The sequence below is a fragment of the Caretta caretta genome, chromosome 8, assembly GCF_965140235.1.
Source record: "Caretta caretta isolate rCarCar2 chromosome 8, rCarCar1.hap1, whole genome shotgun sequence".
In the NCBI taxonomy this organism is placed as follows: Eukaryota; Metazoa; Chordata; order Testudines; family Cheloniidae; genus Caretta; species Caretta caretta.
The window spans coordinates 14,469,323-14,489,749 of NC_134213.1; the positions used below are offsets into that span (position 1 = coordinate 14,469,323).

General features: G+C 40.1%; 1 protein-coding gene across 15 annotated transcripts in view; it reads right to left on the minus strand.

Annotated features, from left to right (window-relative positions):
- Positions 1–20,427, minus strand: part of RAPGEF6 (Rap guanine nucleotide exchange factor 6) — a 238,253-nt gene that overhangs the window by 122,983 nt on the left and 94,843 nt on the right. Inside the window, exon 1 of one of the 15 annotated variants that reach the window (XM_048862598.2) lies at positions 2,338–3,298. The exons of the other annotated variants lie outside the window; for them this stretch is intronic. Within the exon in view, the coding sequence (XP_048718555.2) occupies positions 2,338–2,391 (54 nt within the window). The 5' untranslated portion in view covers positions 2,392–3,298. Of the gene's footprint in view, positions 1–2,337; positions 3,299–20,427 lie in introns of those variants that run through there. 15 annotated transcript variants of the gene reach the window in all.

A 20,427-nucleotide genomic window follows, 5' to 3' on the forward strand; every position in this document is an offset into this window, starting at 1 on the left:
AAACCATCTGACTGTCCTCCTTCAAATCTTTCCTTAAAACTCTCCTCTGTCATGATGCCTACAAAAAACTCGATATTGTTTAGATGACACAGGGCCAGTTCCAGGATGGCTGTACAGGGAACAGCTCATTGTTGGGTTGTTTTGTTTTGTTTTTTCTTGCCTGGCAAGGGCACTGAAAATGTTTTCCACCCTGGGCAGGAAAACAACTAGGGGCACTCCTGCTTAGGCAACTGGTGTGCTGTGACCACTGTTTATCATGCTCTTCATAATCATTGTTTCTTAATGCTGTCCATATCTGTTTGGTGTCTCATCTTATACTTAGATTGTAAAGTCTTCAGCTCCGGGACCATCTTTTTGTTATGTGTCTGTACAGTGCTGTGGGGTCATGATCCCTAACTGCTAGGTGCTCATGCAATACAAACAACCACCACCACCTTCCAGCACAGAGGCAGTGATCCTTTTTGGGCAGTCATAGAATAACCTGCAGGGCTTTAAGCAATACTTTCCTGGCTTCTATAGGAACTTATATAAAAGAAAGGAGTGGCTTGTAGAATCTTCATGCAATTTGCACAAATTCACAATACATCTTTTTTCTGGTGACTACTTAGACAATACATTAGCTTGCATGGACCATTTTACATTTGCCTATTCTATTCAATTTCTCACAATGTACTCTTCTCATGGTGATGGGCATCTTGTGTATTTACAATGAGATTTATTTTTTATTAGTCATACTTTTACACTGTTTCAGTCACACAGGCTAGTGACTGACCAGTACCCAGATTCACATAGAATCATAGAACATCAGGGTTGGAAGGGACCTCAGGAGGTCATCTAGTCCAACCCCCTGCTTAAAGCAGGACCAATCCCCGATTTTTGCCCCAGATCCCAAATGGCCCCCTCAAGGATTGAACTCACAACCCTGAGTTTAGCAGGCCAATGCTCAAACCACCGAGCTATGGCCTTTTTGGTAACATCAACAGTACTTATGCAGCAGTCCAACTGTCCTTTTAGGACCCCAACTTTTCCTCAAAAGATTGTTTAAGCGCAAGCATCATTATCCATGTTGTCTTGGTTAGGACAAAATCCCAAAAGAAAATCCTTCTTTAGCACTGTACGTGAAGACAAGACCTTAAGCATTATGGTTAGGGACCTAGATCCATACTTGGGAACATAAATAAAGGTGACCTGATTTTCTAAGGTACTTCACACCTGCAGCTCCCAGGTGCTAAAACAGAGTGAATTTCCATTTGCCTTTTAATTGACACAGAAAAATGATCAGACAAAAATGTAATGTATAAAAGAATTGTATATACTTGATTGTATGCCTCTCCTGTCCACTCCCACATTTTATATGCAACTTAGATTCCAAACTCTTCATGGCAGGTGTCATGGTTAAACCTTGGCTCCACTGAGGTCAATGGCAAAACTCCCTTTGACTTCAATAAGACCAGGATTTCACCCCATCTCCATACATTACAGCACCTAGCACAACCCAGCCCCCATCCTAACATGGACCTCTAAGTTCTACTGTAATAGAAATATGAAATAAGAAAAATAATATATACACATCTAGCCTCTGGCTGTTTGTAGTCAACTCAGATATAAGCACTGCCTTACTTCAGCGCTGGCAGCCAGCAAAGCTAATGAAACACAAGCAACTGGAGTAATTTTTTGAGAGAAAGAACCACACAAGTACTATATTAGTTAATGTCTTTAAAGGAGTCACCTCAAGACAGGTTAGGCTGCTTAGGTATTCTTGGTTTACATTATCTCCATTAAAAGAAAAACAGTTACACATAAAATCTGCATTTTGAAATGCACATAAAAATAATTAATATTATTTGAAGTTGTTAATTGTAAATACACAGCCCAGCTACTGAATTAACCATTTCTCCAATATTAAATCTCGGAAAGCAATAGCATAGCATAATATATCTTGAAAATTAAACCTTCAGTGGGTTAGAACATCAATATTTATCAAGTTAACAATATGCACAAGCAGTCATAACCAATCTTATAAGTGTAATATTTTAGTAATATTCGGAGTACGCACTGTAGACCTAAAATTCAAGTTCTGTGGGTTAAAACACAAGTGTTTTTACACAACCTTTTTATCTGTATACTATTAATATATTGATTGTCAGATTTCAAGATTCCTCCGCCCTTTTGGACATTATGCATGGATTATTCTTTTGGGATAGTTGAGTCCCACATCTCATGCAGAATAGTACGAAGGATGTTTTGAAAAGTTCTTAGATCAGAAACATTTAAACAGTACTATGTTTGTCAGTATGATTCAGAGAGAATTTATTAGTGACAAAAAACCTTACTTACTTTGGAGGCCCATGGCTGCAGACAATTGGCATAACAACGAACAAGAAAAGCCATTTCTTGGGCTGAGAAGGAAAGTTTCCTCTCTCAGATAAAAGCCAGAGAGGAAAACTATTTAGTAAAATCCGTATTCGATTCTCCTTGTAAATTATAAACTAAAAGCAATGGATGTAGATGCACACAACTGCTCAGGTTTGATTTTCACACTGATGAATTTGATTACAGCTTCTACTGTATCTCAGTAGTTTTCAGTGTTGCAGTGAGTTAGCAGCAGCAATTCCTATAAAAATGTTCCAGTTTTAAAAAGCACATAAATGAAAATCAAAATGTTTCAGTACTCCTGGCTCTTCAAATACAAATATCCATAGGTTCCCCCAAGCAATAGGCATGCAAGTGAAAGGTTGTGTAGAATGGAATTAATTCTGAACTGGATTAAAATTATACATTAATGTAACATTATACTAAAAGGTGAGACTTGAATTCTTCTAAGTCTTTCTTTTCCCACTAAAATGCAGGTAAGGCTGGTTTATCTTCCAGTTCCAAAACTTCACATTTTAATATTGTAGTTCAAATTAGCAAAGGTTCTTCTGCATCTTAGGCAACTCAGGAATCCCACACCCTTGATATTAAAGTTTCTTCTTTATATGCTTGCCCATCATAACTGCAAAATTCAATTCGTGTCCAGATTGCAGCTTCAGGATATATACTCTAACAGGTTTGCACTATGGAATGTCTCAGAACCTCTGCAAACCAAACCCTTTTTCTTTCTCTCTCTCTGTTTTATCGTGCAGAGTTTACAACTCTGCAGTATTGCTTAGTATTCTAATGCATCAGCCAGATACCATGGTTAATCCAAGCCTAGCTTTTCCAATTAAAACAATTATATAATGCACTATAAAATATACATCCACAGCTACGGCAAGACTGAACGCTGGAGTCCTAATTCCTACTATTTTTGCTTGCTTCTCAGCAGCTCCCTCAGGAGAAGCTTCCATCGATTGGATGCTCCGCAGCAAGATGAAATATCTAATAAGGAGGAAAGAGAGTGGGAGGGGAACTGAGCTAAAAGGATGACATCACCTGTATAGAAAGCCTTTAGAAACTGCATTAGATCAACTGGCTACTGTATCTGCAGATGCAGCTAGCAGAGCATCTTTATTGACCTAATATAAACACACATCTCTGTACAACAATTTAACAGAACGTTCTTGTTCTACATTATGTTTGTATCATTGTTATTATCTACCAGAGCACATACAATAACTATGAATTTTTTAAAAATCAGCTTCTCAAATGTGTCTCTATTTACACTTCATTTTCAACAGTATTCTGGGCAAGTCACATTTCTTATCTTTGTATTCAAGTTTAACACACTTCAGGGTAAAAAAATCTTTTCAAAGTAAAATAATTCCTGTTTTTCAAGTGTATGCCATATAATGACCTTGCTCTGGCTGTCATTTTTACATCCTTCTGTTCATTGTTTAAGGATTTTGTCCAAGAATTACATAAACTTCTTATTTGGAAGGAGATGTTCAAGTAAACCAAATGAGAAATCGTTTGAATGAAAAAAACAAACACGTTAAAAGTTTTTTTAAAAATATCTGATTTTTTTAAAATCAAACTACTGCAATTCTCTGGTAGTACCTGAAAGAGCAACAATTCTAGTTTCTAATTAGAGGGCAAGAATAGCAAGATATTTTCTTTTTGCAGCTAACAACAAACACTTTTCAGCAGCTCCGTGGCTTGGATGGCAGCATAGCACACAGGAGACCTACTCCGGGTATGTCACCTGGGATTTCCTGCACCTTTGGGCAGGGAATGGTATGATGCACTCAGTTCCTAGAAGTCCATTGGCCATTACCATCCTCTAAGGAGGGGAAAAGCAACTATAGTAGCCAAAATCAAAGCCATTATTTAGTATTCAGGGTCTTTTTACTTCAAGTACAAAAGGGGGCACTATCTGTCCACCCAGTTCTCCATCTTTTTCCTCCATTCCTTTTTTCATAGTGTCCTCCCTCCACTTTCACAGGCCACAAGTTTCTGTCGTAAGCTCACCATCCACACCCAACACTATTTGCTGCCTCTAAACTGAATTGGAAATTAAAAGCCCTATCTTCTCCTCATCGACCAAATTGCAGTGCTGCTTCAGCTAGCTGCTAAGTGGTGGCAATAGCAATAAGTAGGCTACTAGCAGCAAAGCCCTTTTTTACTTCGATTCTGAATCAGGCTCTTTGAGGCTTGCCAGTGAGAAGCTTTGCTTCACCCATGTGCTCACCCAGGAGATTCTCACTTTCAAGAAATTGAGCTAAATCTGTTTCACAGGGAAGATACACACCTCATCTCAGACTAAAAACTGCTTATGGGTAGGGTTGACAACTTTCTAATTGCACAAAAACAAACACCCCTGCTCTGCCCCTTTTCTGAGGCTCCATCCCCCCTCCCTCTGTCACTCACTCTCCCCCACCCTCACTCATTTTCACCGGGCTGAGGAAGGGGGTTGGGGTGCCGGGGGGGGGGGCAGGGGGGGAAGGGGTGAGGACTCTGGCTGGTGGTGCAGGCTCTGGGGTGGGGCTGGGAATGAGGGATTTGGGGTACAGGATGGGGCTCCAGGCAGGGGCCAAGGGGTTTGGAGTGTGGGAGGGGGTGCGGGCTCTGGCTGGGAGCGTGAACTCTGGGGTGGGCCTGGGGATGAGGGGTTTTGGGTGAAGGAGGGGGCTCTGGGCTGGGGCAGAGGGTTGGGAGGGGGTGCGGGCTCTGGGAGGGAGTTTGGGTGCGGGAGAGACTCCGGGCTGGCGCAGGGGATTGGCATGCGGGAGGAAGTACGGGGTCCTGGCGGTGCTTTCCATGGCTCCCAGGAAGCAGCAGACAGGTCCCTGCAGCCCCTAAGTGCGTGAGTGGCCAGGGAGGCTCCTCGCGCTGCCCTCATGCCCGCAAGCGCCGCCCCCACAGCTCCCATTGGTCGTGGTTCCTGGTCAATGGGATCTGCAGAGCCGGCACGAGGGGCAGAGGCAGCGCAAAGAGCCTCCCTGGGCACCCATAAGCCTAGGGGCCGCAAGGACCTAGAAGTGGCCACCAGGAGTCACGTGGAGCTAGGGCAGGCACGGAGACTGCCTTAGCCCTGGGCCCCCACTGCACTGCTGATCGGACTTTTAACTGCCCAGTCGGCAGTGCCGACCAAAGCCGCCATGGTCCCTTTTCAACCAGGCATTCCAGTCAAAAACTGGAGGCCTGGCAACCCTACTTATGGGTGCTATGATTCTACTTCCACCTTGCTTTCCAGAACAAGGCCGTATCAAAGATTAGAGTTGAATAGGACTCTTCTATATTTTCACCTCAACTATCAGATGAGCTCACTTCCCAGCCCCATATCTTTCCGAAACTATCTTGAAAGACAAAGGATTTGTATCACATTCTTAAAACTGCCAATTTTGTCAAACAATGACAAAAAATGGCTAAAAGTATTTTAAGATGCAATTAATATTTTTGATTTTGTAAAATCAAGAGGGAAACAACTGCAACTTATTTGACATCTAGCATGTATTTATTTATAAGGTTCTCACACGGAACCAAAATCTTTTCCTGTTTTACACAATGATATTTATTTTAGATAAATATTCCACCCTTGAAGTATTAAGCAGCACCAGAGAAAATTTAATTCACTATTCTTTCCACAGTATTGCAGCACAGCAGGCTACAGAACAGCATCAGTCTCATTGCTATAAAGTGTGTTACACCTTTTGAAATGATTCATGCAATACTGCTGAACAGCGTTTTGAATATAAACATCAGGTTCAAAGCCACACAAATAAGAACCTTTCAGTTTTGCTAATAATCAGGGAATGTCCAAACTCTTCTGAGTTGTATTACTTGTTTTACTACAATTACTATAATTACAATAAAACACACACACACACACACACACAACTAAAGGAAGCCTCTCCCCTTGTTTGCATGTGCACTGATAGCACACAAATTCTCTGGTCCAGCTAAACAAGAGATATTCATCTCACAACTGCATTTTAAACTGCTGCATGGTGCATGAAATTCAATCCACTAAAGAGTTAGGAGTGAATGCCATATTTTACAACTACTGTAAACACAAGCTCAATAATGGGAACAAAATTCTATTTCCTTCCAGTTTTGTCTTTAAGTGAAGATGACATCATCCTTTTCCTATTCCTACCAATCAGACTGAATCTACTGCAGTTCCTTAGGGAATGAATCCGAGACCCTGCATGCAAACCTGCCAGCCTAACAGCTATGAACAGGGTGAAAAAATTGACCTAATTCTATACTGAAAATTTTTTTTTTTTAACCTTAGCTCCTTATGGTACTGTGCCACAAGTTCTTTTACAATGATTTGTTGAACATAAATGTCAGATCACAATACAACAGTGACTTGAGGAAAAATCTTTTGCAAAGATTGTTTAATAGTGATCTAAACCAAAATACAATGTTAAGAAATGTGCTAAAACCAGAAACAGTATTTCACTTTTCTCATTTTAAGATGAATCCCAATTTTTCATTGCATATGAAAGCTTTATTTTAAAAAAATAAATCTTGATCTGTGCTTCCTGAAAAATCTTCCTTGTTTCTCAATGATGCTTTCTTTTCATATTTGGAATATCACTCCATAGGATTATTTCTATGCATAGCAGTCTCCTTATCCACCCATAAATGTATCAGAATTTTCCCACTCTGCCTGTTAGACAATCAGAACACGGAGATTTATTTAACAAGACTAAATCATTGAAGAACAGGATTTTTAAACAAAAAAATGGCACTAAGACACTTATTTGGATCTTTTAAATTTATATTTGATTTAAATTGGATTAGAGATTTCTCCTCTTTGCTTAAAGAGATGCCACCAATTGAAATTATGCAAAATCATGTATATTTCACAGCTGACACCAGAAGATACCTCCCCCAATAGTTACTATTTTTCCCAGATCAATCCAAGAAATGCCAGTTGTCTGAATATTTCAGCTGTGCAGTGAAGGTAAGCAGTGATATTAAAATCTGCATGCACTTGCTGAAAAGGCAAGATAGTTGCTTGCATGCCCAGCAAAACGAAGGGTGCTGGACTTTTAGGACCGAAGACCAGAACAAGTCACAAACTGAGCACCACTCTGAGCAAAAAGGCATGACTGAAGTACTCAGCTACAAACACATTCTCTCTCTGCCATTTTGTTTGAGTACAGTAACTACTATACCCTACTACCAAGTAGGATGGGAGGAGGGGTTTGAGGGATTAAAACCAGCTGGCTGGAAAGCAATCTGCCATTTCACAAAATGAAGCAAAGGGGTTTGAGCCTAAAATAGTTAATTTTTCTCTCTGGCTTTGCAGGTATTAATTTCCAAGTACAACAGCCTAATACACAAATATTCTAATGCTAAGAGCATCAGTATCAAGGGACTAGCATAAGATATTTGAGTATTTTACATCTTTTTGAAAATGAAGGCAGTGATGATGGTAGAATGCTATATACAGTGGCAGATGCAGCACAAGCTGGAAGCATCCCCACACTGCCCTGATTTAGTACTGCTGGCATGTGTGTGATTCCTTTTCCCCCTCCCCCACATCTAACTTAAGCATCTTAAGTGAATCATTGTATTTTGTGGCAAGGTTAGCCTCTCATTAGAACTTCAGGAATTCCTGTTTTTAAAGCAACTCTCCACCCTATTCCTGACCCTTCTGAACAAGGGAAATAGGACTTAGCTTCCCTCAGTTCTTTAGGGCAACATTGCATTCTGCTATTGGTTACTTATGTGCATCAGTTTCCACAGCAGCTAAATGCTTACTAACATGCTGTAGAAAAATCTTATTGAAAGGATCAGGAGGATTCATAAGCAGTATGAAAATATGATCTATGCTAAGGGAGGGAGGGAGGCTGTCATCATCACTAAAGTGATGTAAGCTTCTAAAATTAGAATCAACGATACAGAAGGAACAATAAAAAGGCACCATGGATTCAATTTCCCTGCAGCCTTGGTAGCTGTTCTACTCATCTTTTTTCAGCTGTTGCGTTAAACATGAAAAGGTCACCTCCCATTCAGAGCATTTGACATTTATATATTTTATAAAACTAATTTGAATTTTTATAAAGTGCTGTTCTCTTCTGAAGACTTGTATGTCTGTTATATACATATACTCTATCCACATATTCATGTAGCATCATGATCAGCATAACAAACAAGAACAATGCCATTTGGCATGGGGGAAGCACCTCTACAATGGATTTCAATTAAAAAAAAAAATCTTTTCAACTACTTGAGCAGAGATGGGCCACAACTGAAACCTTCTGTCCCTACACCTCTCCCCTGCTGAAATTAGGAATCAGAGAGGGAGGGACTATGGAGGTTGCATGATCTGAGCCTACCACTCCGTACTGGGTTTCAGGTTGGATCCAAAACTAGAAAAGACTTGTTTTCTGGACCTGGTTTGAATACAGCCCAATATACTGAAAATCTTAGGAAGTGTCTAGTATTCCTCACTGAAATCTCACAAAAACAGCATTTAAGATTTTGCCATCACAGAATATTGCTCTAGACCAACACAGTATGCATCTGAACAATCTCCTTGGCTAGTTCTCATCTAATTGTGACATTAGTTAGCATTTCTAAATTTGAAATTGCAGTTTAAAACAAAACAAAAAACTACCATCATCAACAAAAGCTCTCTTCATCTCTTAAAAGTCACATATATTTTAAATAGTTTAAACAAAAGCAAACAGTACATAACACAACATTATATAGTAGACAGCTCTCAGGTTCTGATGAGCCAACTATCACAATTTGTCTCTTGAACAATTTGGGGTACCAACAGTATTCTCTTCCAAGAAAAGAATTTACAACGGAATTACCCTGAAGACAGAAACTTCCCGGATAAGGTTAAAATAATTAAAAGGCCACTTCAAACATTTTCTATATTATTTTCCTTACTGATTACCACTGCTTTGGAAACCTGAAACTGAAATTTTTTGACAGGTTTCAGAGTAACAGCCATGTTAGTCTGTCTTTGCAGAAAGAAAAGGAGGACTTGTGGCACCTTAGAGACTAACCAATTTATTTGAGCATCAAATAATCAAATGCTCAAATAAATTGGTTAGTCTCTAAGGTGCCACAAGTACTCCTTTTCTTTTTGAAATTTTTTGTGTATGGATTACTCCTCCTCGCCCCCACAATCAGCAAACGCTGCTTTATTATGGTCAGGTTGTTTAGAAGTATCAGCCTGCTGCAACTTATTTTTTAAGGGACTATAAAGACATTTATTCTGAAAATGCACTCACATCTCTACCTATACAGAATTATTGATCATTTGTACTGTGGTAGCCTCGGACACATTCCGGGTCTAATAACCTTGCCAATGTTCCTTCATGTATTAGAGTTTCATATTTTTTCTCGTACTCCATAAAAGATGTTTTAACAAGTGCACTATTTGATATGTTACACAGAAATCATCTATTTGAGAGTAATAAAGAACTCCAAGTAGGAAAAAGCAACATGAGTTTCTGGAACATTATAAATAAGTTTCTAAAATATTGGTATAATGATTAGAAGTCAATGAAAGATTTTGATGAAGCTCGAACAGCATCCAATTATGTGCATATTCTCTAGTTTACAATTGTTATTTTTGCAAGAGGACTGCTACCCACATTTATTATCCCTGAGTGTAAAGGAATCATAATCCCGATGTGTCGAAAGAATAGTAAATATGGCAGGCGACCAGCTTGGCTTAACGGTGAAATCCTAGAGGATCTTAAACATAAAAAAGAAGCTTACAAGAAGTGGAAGTTTGGACATATGACCAGGGAAGAGTATAAAAATATTGCTCGGGCATGTAGGAATGAAATCAGGAGGGCCAAATCGCACCTGGAGCTGCAGCTAGCAAGAGATATCAAGAGTAACAAGAAGGGTTTCTTCAGGTACGCTGGCAACAAGAAGAAAGGCAAGGAAAGTGTGGGCCCCTTAATGAATGAGGGAGGCAATCTAGTGACAGAGGATGTGGAAAAAGCTAATGTACTCAATGCTTTTTTTGCCTCTGTCTTCACTAACAAGGTCAGCTCCCAGACTGCTGCGCTGGACATCACAGCATGGGGAGTAGATGGCCAGCCCTCTGTGGAGAAAGAGGTGGTTAGGGACTATTTAGAAAAGCTGGACGTGCACTAGTCCATGGGGCCGGACGAGTTGCATCCGAGAGTGCTAAAGGAATTGGCGGCTGTGATTGCAGAGCCATTGGCCATTATCTTTGAAAACTCGTGGCGAACGGGGGAAGTCCCAGATGACTGGAAAAAGGCTAATGTAGTGCCAATCTTTAAAAAAGGGAGGAAGGAGGATCCTGGGAACTACAGGCCAGTCAGCCTCACCTCAGTCCCCGGAAAAATCATGGAGCAGGTCCTCAAAGAATCAATCCTGAAGCACTTACCTGAGAGGAAAGTGATCAGGAACAGCCAGCATGGATTCACCAAGGGAAGGTCATGCCTGACTAATCTAATCGCCTTTTATGATGAGATTACTGGTTCTGTGGATGAAGGGAAAGCAGTGGATGTATTGTTTCTTGACTTTAGCAAAGCTTTTGACACGGTCTCCCACAGTATTCTTGTCAGCAAGTTAAAGAAGTATGGGCTGGATGAATGCACTATAAGGTGGGTAGAAAGTTGGCTAGTTTGTCGGGCTCAACGGGTAGCGATCAATGGCTCCATGACTAGTTGGCAGCCGGTGTCAAGTGGAGTGCCCCAGGGGTCGGTCCTGGGGCCAGTTTTGTTCAATATCTTCATAAATGATCTGGAGGATGGTGTGGATTGCACTCTCAGCAAATTTGCGGATGATACTAAACTAGGAGGAGTGGTAGATACGCTGGAGGGCAGCGATAGGATACAGAGGGACCTAGACAAATTGGAGGATTGGGCCAAAAGAAATCTGATGAGGTTCAATAAGGATAAGTGCAGGGTCCTGCACTTAGGACGGAAGAACCCAATGCACAGCTACAGACTAGGGACCGAATGGCTAGGCAGCAGTTCTGCGGAAAAGGACCTAGGGGTGACAGTGGACGAGAAGCTGGATATGAGTCAGCAGTGTGCCCTTGTTGCCAAGAAGGCCAATGGCATTTTGGGATGTATAAGTAGGGGCATAGTGAGCAGATCGAGGGACGTGATCGTCCCCCTCTATTCGACATTGGTGAGGCCTCATCTGGAGTACTGTGTCCAGTTTTGGGCCCCACACTACAAGAAGGATGTGGATAAATTAGAGAGAGTCCAGCGAAGGGCAACAAAAATGATTAGGGGTCTGGAACACATGACTTATGAGGAGAGGCTGAGGGAACTGGGATTGTTTAGTCTGCAGAAGAGAAGAATGAGGGGGGATTTGATAGCTGCTTTCAACTACCTGAAAGGGGGTTCCAGAGAGGATGGTTCTAGACTATTCTCAGTGGTAGAAGAGGACAGGACAAGGAGTAATGGTCTCAAGTTGCAGTGGGGGAGGTTTAGGTTGGATATTAGGAAAAACTTTTTCACTAGGAGGGTGGTGAAACACTGGAATGCATTACCTAAGGAGGTGGTAGAATCTCCTTCCTTAGAAGTTTTTAAGGTCAGGCTTGACAAAGCCCTGGCTGGGATGATTTAATTGGGGATTGGTCCCGCTTTAAGCAGGGGTTGGACTAGATGATCTCCTGAGGTCCCTTCCAACCCTGATATTCTATGATTCTAGTCTGTGGTTATTTACCCATTTGACTTTGTAGACTTTTAAAAGTTACAACGTATATTTATATTAAAGATGAATTTCACTATCTGTTTTCCAGGATGTGGTTTCAGCTGCTACAGACACTAGAAGTACTTGTGGCACCTTAGAGACTAACAAATGTATTTGAGCATAAGCTTTTGTGTGTTAAAACCCACTTCATCGGATGCATGCTGTAGAAAATACAGTAGGAAGATATAGATATAGATACACACACACACAGAGAACATGAAAAAATGGGTGTTGCAAGACCCACTATAATGAGAGTGATCAGTTAAGGTGAGCGGCTATCAGCAGGGGAAAAAAAAATTTTTCGAGTGATAATCAGAATGGCCCATTTCCAACAGTTGACAAGAAGGTATGAGTAACAGTAAGGGGAAAAAATAAGCATGGGGAAATAATTTTACTTTGTGTAATGACCCGTCCATTCCCAGTCTTTAATTCACTCCTAATTTAATGGTGTCCAGTTTTCAAATTAATTCCAATTCATCAGTTTCTCATTGGAGTCTGTTTTTGAAGTTTTTTTGTTGTAGTATTGTGACTTTTAGGTCTGTAATCAAGTGACCAGGGAGATTGAAGTGTTCTCCGACTGGTTTTTGAATGTTATAATTCTTGACGTCTGATTTGTGTCCATTTATTCTTTTACATAGAGACTGCCCGGTTTGGCTAATGTACAGGGCATCGGGGCATTGCTGGCACATGATGGTATATATTACATTGGCAGATGTGCAGGTGAGCGAGCCTCTGATAAAACCTAATCACATCAGCCACCACTATGATGGTGTCCCCTGAAACAAACCCCGTTGCCAACTCTGTCCACATATCTATTCAGGGGACACCATCACAGGGCCTAATCACATCAGCCACACTATCAGAGGCTCGTTCACCAGCATATCTACCAATGTGATATATGCCATCATGTGCCACCAATGCACATTAGCAACGCATTAGCATACTCTAGGCACTTGCCGGTGTCCTACACCTGAGGCGATGACATGACTGGAAGTTTGCCACATCCCAGAAAACAACTGACAAGAAGATAAATTTTTATTTTCAGGATATGGCTTCAACCAGTGCAGACACTGTGGCTCAGGCGGGCAAGCTTTAGAAGAATACAGGATTTGTTTGGAGTGGCAAAAGAAAAAGTAGGTGAGGATCTGATAAAAGGAACAACATGGATTAAGTCCCAAATCCAGACCTAGCACCCCCCAATCCAAAGGGGTACACGAGCTCATCCCTGATGATGCAAAATTTCTCTAAAGCACCCACCAGCTGAAAGCTGCATGGGCTGAGGGGATCAGATCCAGGTAGTAGTACTTAGGAATAATATGAATCAAATGCCAGTGTTGCAAAGCTCACCCACAGAGACTTTTCCTCTGTCTTCTCAAGAAGCAAAATTCTTCCAGTGGAATTAGAAGCAGCATTCCAGGCAGGAGAGAGGCTACAGAATAGATCTTCTGGATTCAAGAATGAACCCAGAAAGATACAACCTATTTGAAGTCTCTGTACCTTCAAAAAAATGAACTAAGAAGGGGATTTCCAAAACAGTTAAGAATGAAAAAGGAAAAAAACTCTCAAGACTCCTAGCATATGCCAGAGGGTTGCTTTGGGGCTCTTTGGATTCAGATAAAAAGTTTGGCGAATCTCCTGCATAAAATTAAATGAAAAAACTAACGGGGGGGGGGAGAAGGGGGGAGAAACTGTGATGGGACTTCTAGAAAGTCAAGTCTGCATGGAGAGGATCATACACCAAGGCTGCTACCTCCTCCATAAGATAGTCCAAAATAATGGCCACCAAAGCATCCACTTTTCTCAAAAGGAAGTTACTGGGAATTCAGTCTAACAGTTCCAGAAGGTTGTATGGCTCCATGGAGAAACTGGGATCTAACTGGCACCTGAATGGGAAGTCTCCTACTGAAAACTTAGAGTGCACTGAACTGAAATCTGGATGGGGGATCGTTGAGATATAGGATTGCCTCTCCCCACCAACACTGTTTGTGATGTACTATAATTGTGATCAGTGGAGATCCTTGAACTAGTGTCCCAGTCTGTTTTACATAAGAGCAAGCTGCTGGCAAGGCATTTTCTATGAGGAATATGACTCTGAAAGGGTCTCTTCAGTGGTTCAGAGGATAAAATTTGTTAACCTTCCAGGCTTGCTGCACTTTTTTCCTCTGGTATTTGGAGAGGGAGTGAATAAAGAGTTATGGCTGGTATGGGAGGGGAGAAGTAGATTGTTCAGAGGTTCCTATTATTATTGTAGGTAAACAAATATTCTTTTATTGCATGGACAGTTTATTAGGAATGCTATGAATTTTTATTTATTGTGTATTTTTATTTAGCAAAAGGTAAATTTGGAAAGGTAGTTCACATATTGGCATGAATAAGTAAATCAGAGCATATAAACTAAACAAGATTATAGGATGGACTAGTACTTCCCTCCCACAAGGGACACAAACTGCTGCAAGTTTGGTCAAGGGTTGGAGAATTCCCTAGTCCACTTACCACTGGGAAATACGAAGGTTTTCCTGGAAAGTTTGGGGTCCTAAGTCATCAATTTCCACAGAATTTAAGATTTCACTTTAAAATAAATTTTGAATGCTTTATGATTGTGAAACTATATGGCAGTCTTTCTAATACATGTGAAATAAATGTAAACTAACAGAGCATTGTTTTCTGGAGTTAGCATGCAGACAGTACCAGTGCATCTGCTGTTGTGCATTACTATGGCTAATATTAACTTAGTGAAATGAACAAGACTGTTCCATATTCAGAACCCTGTCCCACAGGATTATGTTAATTGCAGGCTGACACTTGAAGAAGCATAAAGTAGCAGCAAAGGTAAATGCTGAAGTTATTTAGAAACAAGGCCAGAAAAAACAGAACAATGGAGACCTGTGCTTACCCTCAGAGGAGGGAAAAGAGAAACCTCCTCCTCCCTTACAGCAATCAGAGGGGTAGAACTTCAAATATGTTGATGCCTATAAGAATAAGGAACTAGCCTGTGACAATAGATATAAATCAAAAGAGACATGAAATATAAAGACCTGACATAAAGTCAGTATCATCACCCTAGCAGAAACCCCCAAACCACTCCTTTCCCCACAGCAACTCAACATTTTTAAAGGCCTAATGCTGGAGATTCAGTCGATAACAAGCTTCACCTCTGAGTCTGTGATAAAAATGTCCTACCCAACATTTAGGAAACTGTGCAATCTTTCAGAGGCAATATAATAAACAGCTGCTGACATATATGATCGTTAAAATATATCCTGGCATATTTTTGAAAGAATGGGAGGACTGTTAATTCTAGGAACCTGGCCAAATTCCAATTTGAGTAAATACAGGTGCCCGCCTAAAATAAATTTCCCGCAGTCTCAATGGGATATAGTTTTCTTAACTTGTTATGTAATATTCTTGTATGCCATTAAATAGGTGCAAGTTTCACCCCAGAGCTGGTTGGATTTCTGCAGCAGACACATTTGCTTTTGTATACAATCTGTCTATATATATATATATATATGAGAGAGAGAGAGATTTTATATATAATCTGTAAAGTCTAAAGCACTAAGGGATCCTTCGGAATGTAAGATTCTAATAATATAAATATTGTGTTATGAATGTATTAGGGTTGCACTAATTATGTGTCACTTTTTAAAACAATTTTCATTTTTGGGAAGATCAATTTTAAAGACAATATATACAGGGATTACCAGAAGGACATTTAATAACAGTATATAGTTTTCAAAATATCAAAATGTGCTATTTTGAAAGCTACATATTCTGTCTTGTTACTTGACAGTAAACCTTTAAGGATACAAAATAGGATTTTCAGATATACTTTTTCTACTCTATGTAGTAATAGTTCATAACTGCCAATCTTTTGCAGACTGCAGACACACACATTAATTGATTTGGCTGGCCATCTGGAAAGCACCTGTGGTTTATACAAATTATCAAAAAAAATTTAATGCATTGCACCATTGAGCATTCAAGTTCCTGCTAATGATAACTATAACCAGTGACATACTTTGCCATAGACAAGCGTTTGATGGTGGTGCAGCTGATAAAACTAACAGAATCAGCACTGAAAAATTAATAAATACAGACAATAAAATAAGTGAAAACTTGATTAATACAAACATTTGGTGGACCTTCCCACCCTTAAAAATGAAAGAAAAGGTACAATAAAGAAGCCATCATGGCAAAATCATTAGTGAGTATTAGATAGTTTATCTTCTTCCTCGTGCAGTAATCTTGGATGCCATTTTAAATCTGTTATATTCTGCCTCTCTTAGTCAATGAATTGGCATTTAGTCAGACAAGCAGTTTCCTCTAACAGTTGACACCATCAGTTAACAGCACTCTATAAGTGATACAACTATCTAAGTCCTCTCCCCATTCTCCAAGACAAGGATGTCAGCCCTGCAATAATTCTGGTTTCTAGCTCACAGATTCAGCAGTTAGCAGTCTAGTCTCTCAGACAAATTTTGATGCAGTTTTGTGAAATGTACTGTGGCCAGGCCTACAAACCAGACACACATTCCTCTTTCCTCTAAACGTTAACACGGCGTGCAAACTGCAGACTTAATTTAGATCTAGTGCATAAACAAAAGATAAACTAGTCTGTTCCTTCTAGACTGTTCAGGAAATGAATATACCACAGACGCAGCTTCTTTCTGCTCGCACAAATAAAAATTTAAAATGACATGAAAAGGCCACAAATGCAAACACCTAACAATTGACATGAGTTTTTGCTTGGGTTCTTCCCCAATATATGTTCTCAACAAATCTACAAACACTGAAGACCTGTCTACTAATACATGTAATCCAGCTCATGGAAAAGAACATGAGCCGTTACAGCCGACAAAATGTTAACATCTAAGTTAGAAGACATAAGTGGCTATTGTAGAATTATAGGACTGGAAAGGATCTCGAGAGGTCATCTGGTCCAGTCCTCTGCACTCGTGGAAGGTCTAAGTATTATCTAGACCATCCCTGACAGGTGTTTGTCTAACCTGCTCTTAAAAATCTCCAATGACAGAGATTCCACAACCTCCCTAGGCAATTATTCCTGTGCTTAATCACCCTGACAGTCAGGAAGTTCTTCCTAATGTCCAACCAATTGCAGTAAGGGAGGTTTAGAAGTCCATTGCTTCTTGTCCTATCCTCAGAGGTTAACGAGAACAATTTACCTCCCTCTTCCTGGTAACAACCTTTTATGTACTTGAAAACCGTTATCATGCCCCCTCTCAATCTTCTTTTCTCCAGACTAAATAAAGCCACTTTTTTCAGTCTGACCTCATAGGTCATGTTTTCTAGATCATTTTTGTTGCTCTTCTCTGGACTCTCTACAATTTGTCCACATCTTTCCTGAACTATGGCACCCAGAACTGGACCCAATAATCCAGCTGAGGCATAATCACCGCAGAGTAAAGCGGAAGAATTACTTCTTGTGTCTTGCTTACAACACTCCTGCTGATACATCCCAGAATGATGTTTGCTTTTTTTTTTTTTTGCAATTGTGTTACACACTGTTGACTAATATTTAGTCTGTGATCAACTATGACCCCCAGATCCCTTTCCGCAGTATTCCTTCCTAGGCAGGTCATTTCCCATTTTGTATGTGTGCAACTGATTGTTCTTTCCTAAGTGGAGTACTTTGCATTTGTCCTTATTGAATTTCATCCTATTTACTTCATGCCATTTCTTCAGTTCGTTCAGATCATTTTGAATTTTAATCCTATCCTCCAAAGCACTTGTAACCCTTCCCAGCGTGGTATCGTCCACAAACTTTGTATGTGTGCTCTCTATGCCGTTATCTAAATCAATGATGAAGATATTGAACAGAACCAGACCCGGAACTGATCCCTGAGGGACTGCAATTGATATGCTCTTCCAGCTTGACTGTGAACCACTAATAATTACACTCTGGGAACGGCTTCAGAGTAACAGCCATGTTAGTCTGTATTCGCAAAAAGAAAAGGAGTACTTGTGGCACCTTAGAGACTAACCAATTTATTTGAGCATAAGCTTTCGTGAGCTACAGTTCACTTCATCGGATGCATACTGTAGAAAACACAGAAGATGTTTTTATACACACAGACCATGAAAAAATGGGTGTTTATCACTACAAAAGGTTTTCTCTCCCCCCACTCCACTCTCTGGGAACGGTTTTCCAACCAGTTATGCACTCACCTTGTAGTAGCTCAATCTAGGTTGTATTTCCCTAGTTTGTTTATCAAAAGTTTTACTAAAGTCAAGATATACCACATCTACCGCTTCCACCACATCCACAAGGTTACCCTTGTTACCCTGTCAAAGAAAGCTATTAGGTTGCTATGACACAATTTGGTCTTGACAAATCTATGCAATTACTTATCACCTTATTATCTTCTAGTTGTTTGCAAATTGATTGCTTAATTATTTGCTCCATTATCTTTCCAGGTACTGAAGTTAAGCTGAGTGGTCTGTAATTTCCCAGGTTGTCCTTATTTCCCTTTTTATAGATTGGCACTATATTTGCCATTTTCCAGTCCTCTGGAATCTCTCCCATCTTCCATGACTTTTTGACGATAATCACTAATGGCTCAGATATCTCCTCAGTCAGCACCCTGAGCATTCTAGGATGTATTTAATCAGGCACTGGGGTGATTTAAAGACAGCTAACTTGTCTAAGTGATTTTTAACATGTTCTTTCCCTATTTTAGCCTCTGATCCTTCCTCTTTTTCACTGGCATTCACTATGTTAGATGGGCTCTTCAAAGTTCCTATGACCAAAAAAACAAATAAGTATCAAAAACAGAGAAGCTAAATTACCTCTTTGCATCAGTCTTCATTTCAAAAGATGCTGATAAGATACCTAGGGTAAAATCTTGGCCCCTATTGAAGTAAATGGCAAAACTCTCATTGAATTCCTTGGGGTCAGGATTTCACCCCTACTCTTCAAGTAATAAAGATGAGACACTATCAAAGTTTGAAGTGCCAAAAGACAAGGCGCTGGAACAAACTGAAGTACAGAAGAGCAATACACTATAAGGACTGGATGTTATTTGCCTGAGAGTTCTGAAGGAATTTAATAATGGATATGGCTGAACTGCTAACAAAAATATGCAATCTCATTAGAAAAGATTGCTATTCCATATAACTAGAGGGTGGTTATCTTTTTAAATCTTTTTAAAAACAAAAAACCCCCCAAAACAGTGGTTGGGGTGATCCTGGAAACTACAGATCTGTAAGCCTCGTTTCAGTACCAGATAAAATTGGCTATAATTAAAATCATAGTTAAAACAGATTACAAAACACGTAGATTAAGCATTTTACATGGGTAGAGAGACTGTATTGGATTAGTTCTGATCCGGTATGCTAGTTCTTATTCCTCCCACCACCCAAACAAGTGATATATTCTCTCCCAATTACAAGATATTCTAGATTAACAACAAGATCCTCTGAACAGGATTACATTAAGTAATGTACGATATATTTAAAAGAACAAGAAATTTGCCACTCAAGTACTCTTCATTAGCAGACTGCTGTAAAAATGGATACCTCTATATGCCGCCAAAATTATTATTTAAAAGAGATGTGAATATTAAAGTACACGAAATACATGTGGAATACATCCTAGAATACTTAAGGAGCTGGCTGAAGAGATCTTTGACCCATTAGCAATTATCTTTGAGAACTCATGGAGGACTGGAAAGATACCTGATGACTGGAAAAGCCAAAAAGAGTACCTATCTATAAAAAGGGGAATAAGTACAACCCAGGGAATTCGAGACCAGCCAGCTTAACTTTGGTACCCAGAAAGATAATGGAGCAAATAATCAAACAATCAATTTGCAGGCACCTAGAAGTAAATAAAGGCAAAGTAAGTCAACATGGATTTGTCAAGAACAAATTATGTCAAACCAACCAAATGTCCTTCTTTGACAGGTTAACAAGCCTGGGGGATGGGGGTGGGAGGGAGGAACAGTAGATGTCATTTACAGTATCTCGACTTTCGTAATGCTTGTCTCACGTAACCCTCTCAAATCTATAATTCTAAGATTCTGTGCCCTGTTTCCCCTCACTTTGGGGCAATTTATACCCCCGGGGCATACAGAGGGAGCACTGCCTATGCTGCCCAAGCACAGGAATTGCCACTTTCCCAGACTCCGTTCTGCCTCGGTGCAGGGGACTAGACTAGATGACCTACTGAGATCCCGTCCAGTCCTGCATTTCTAGGATTAAGAAAGCATAGCACAATCTTGGCATTTCTTTGGGATATCTCTTACACTTTCTCATCCACTTAGTATAAAAGAGTTAAACTGCTGTGTTTCAGAGAAAGGGCAATGTTAGTTTAAAATATACAGTACT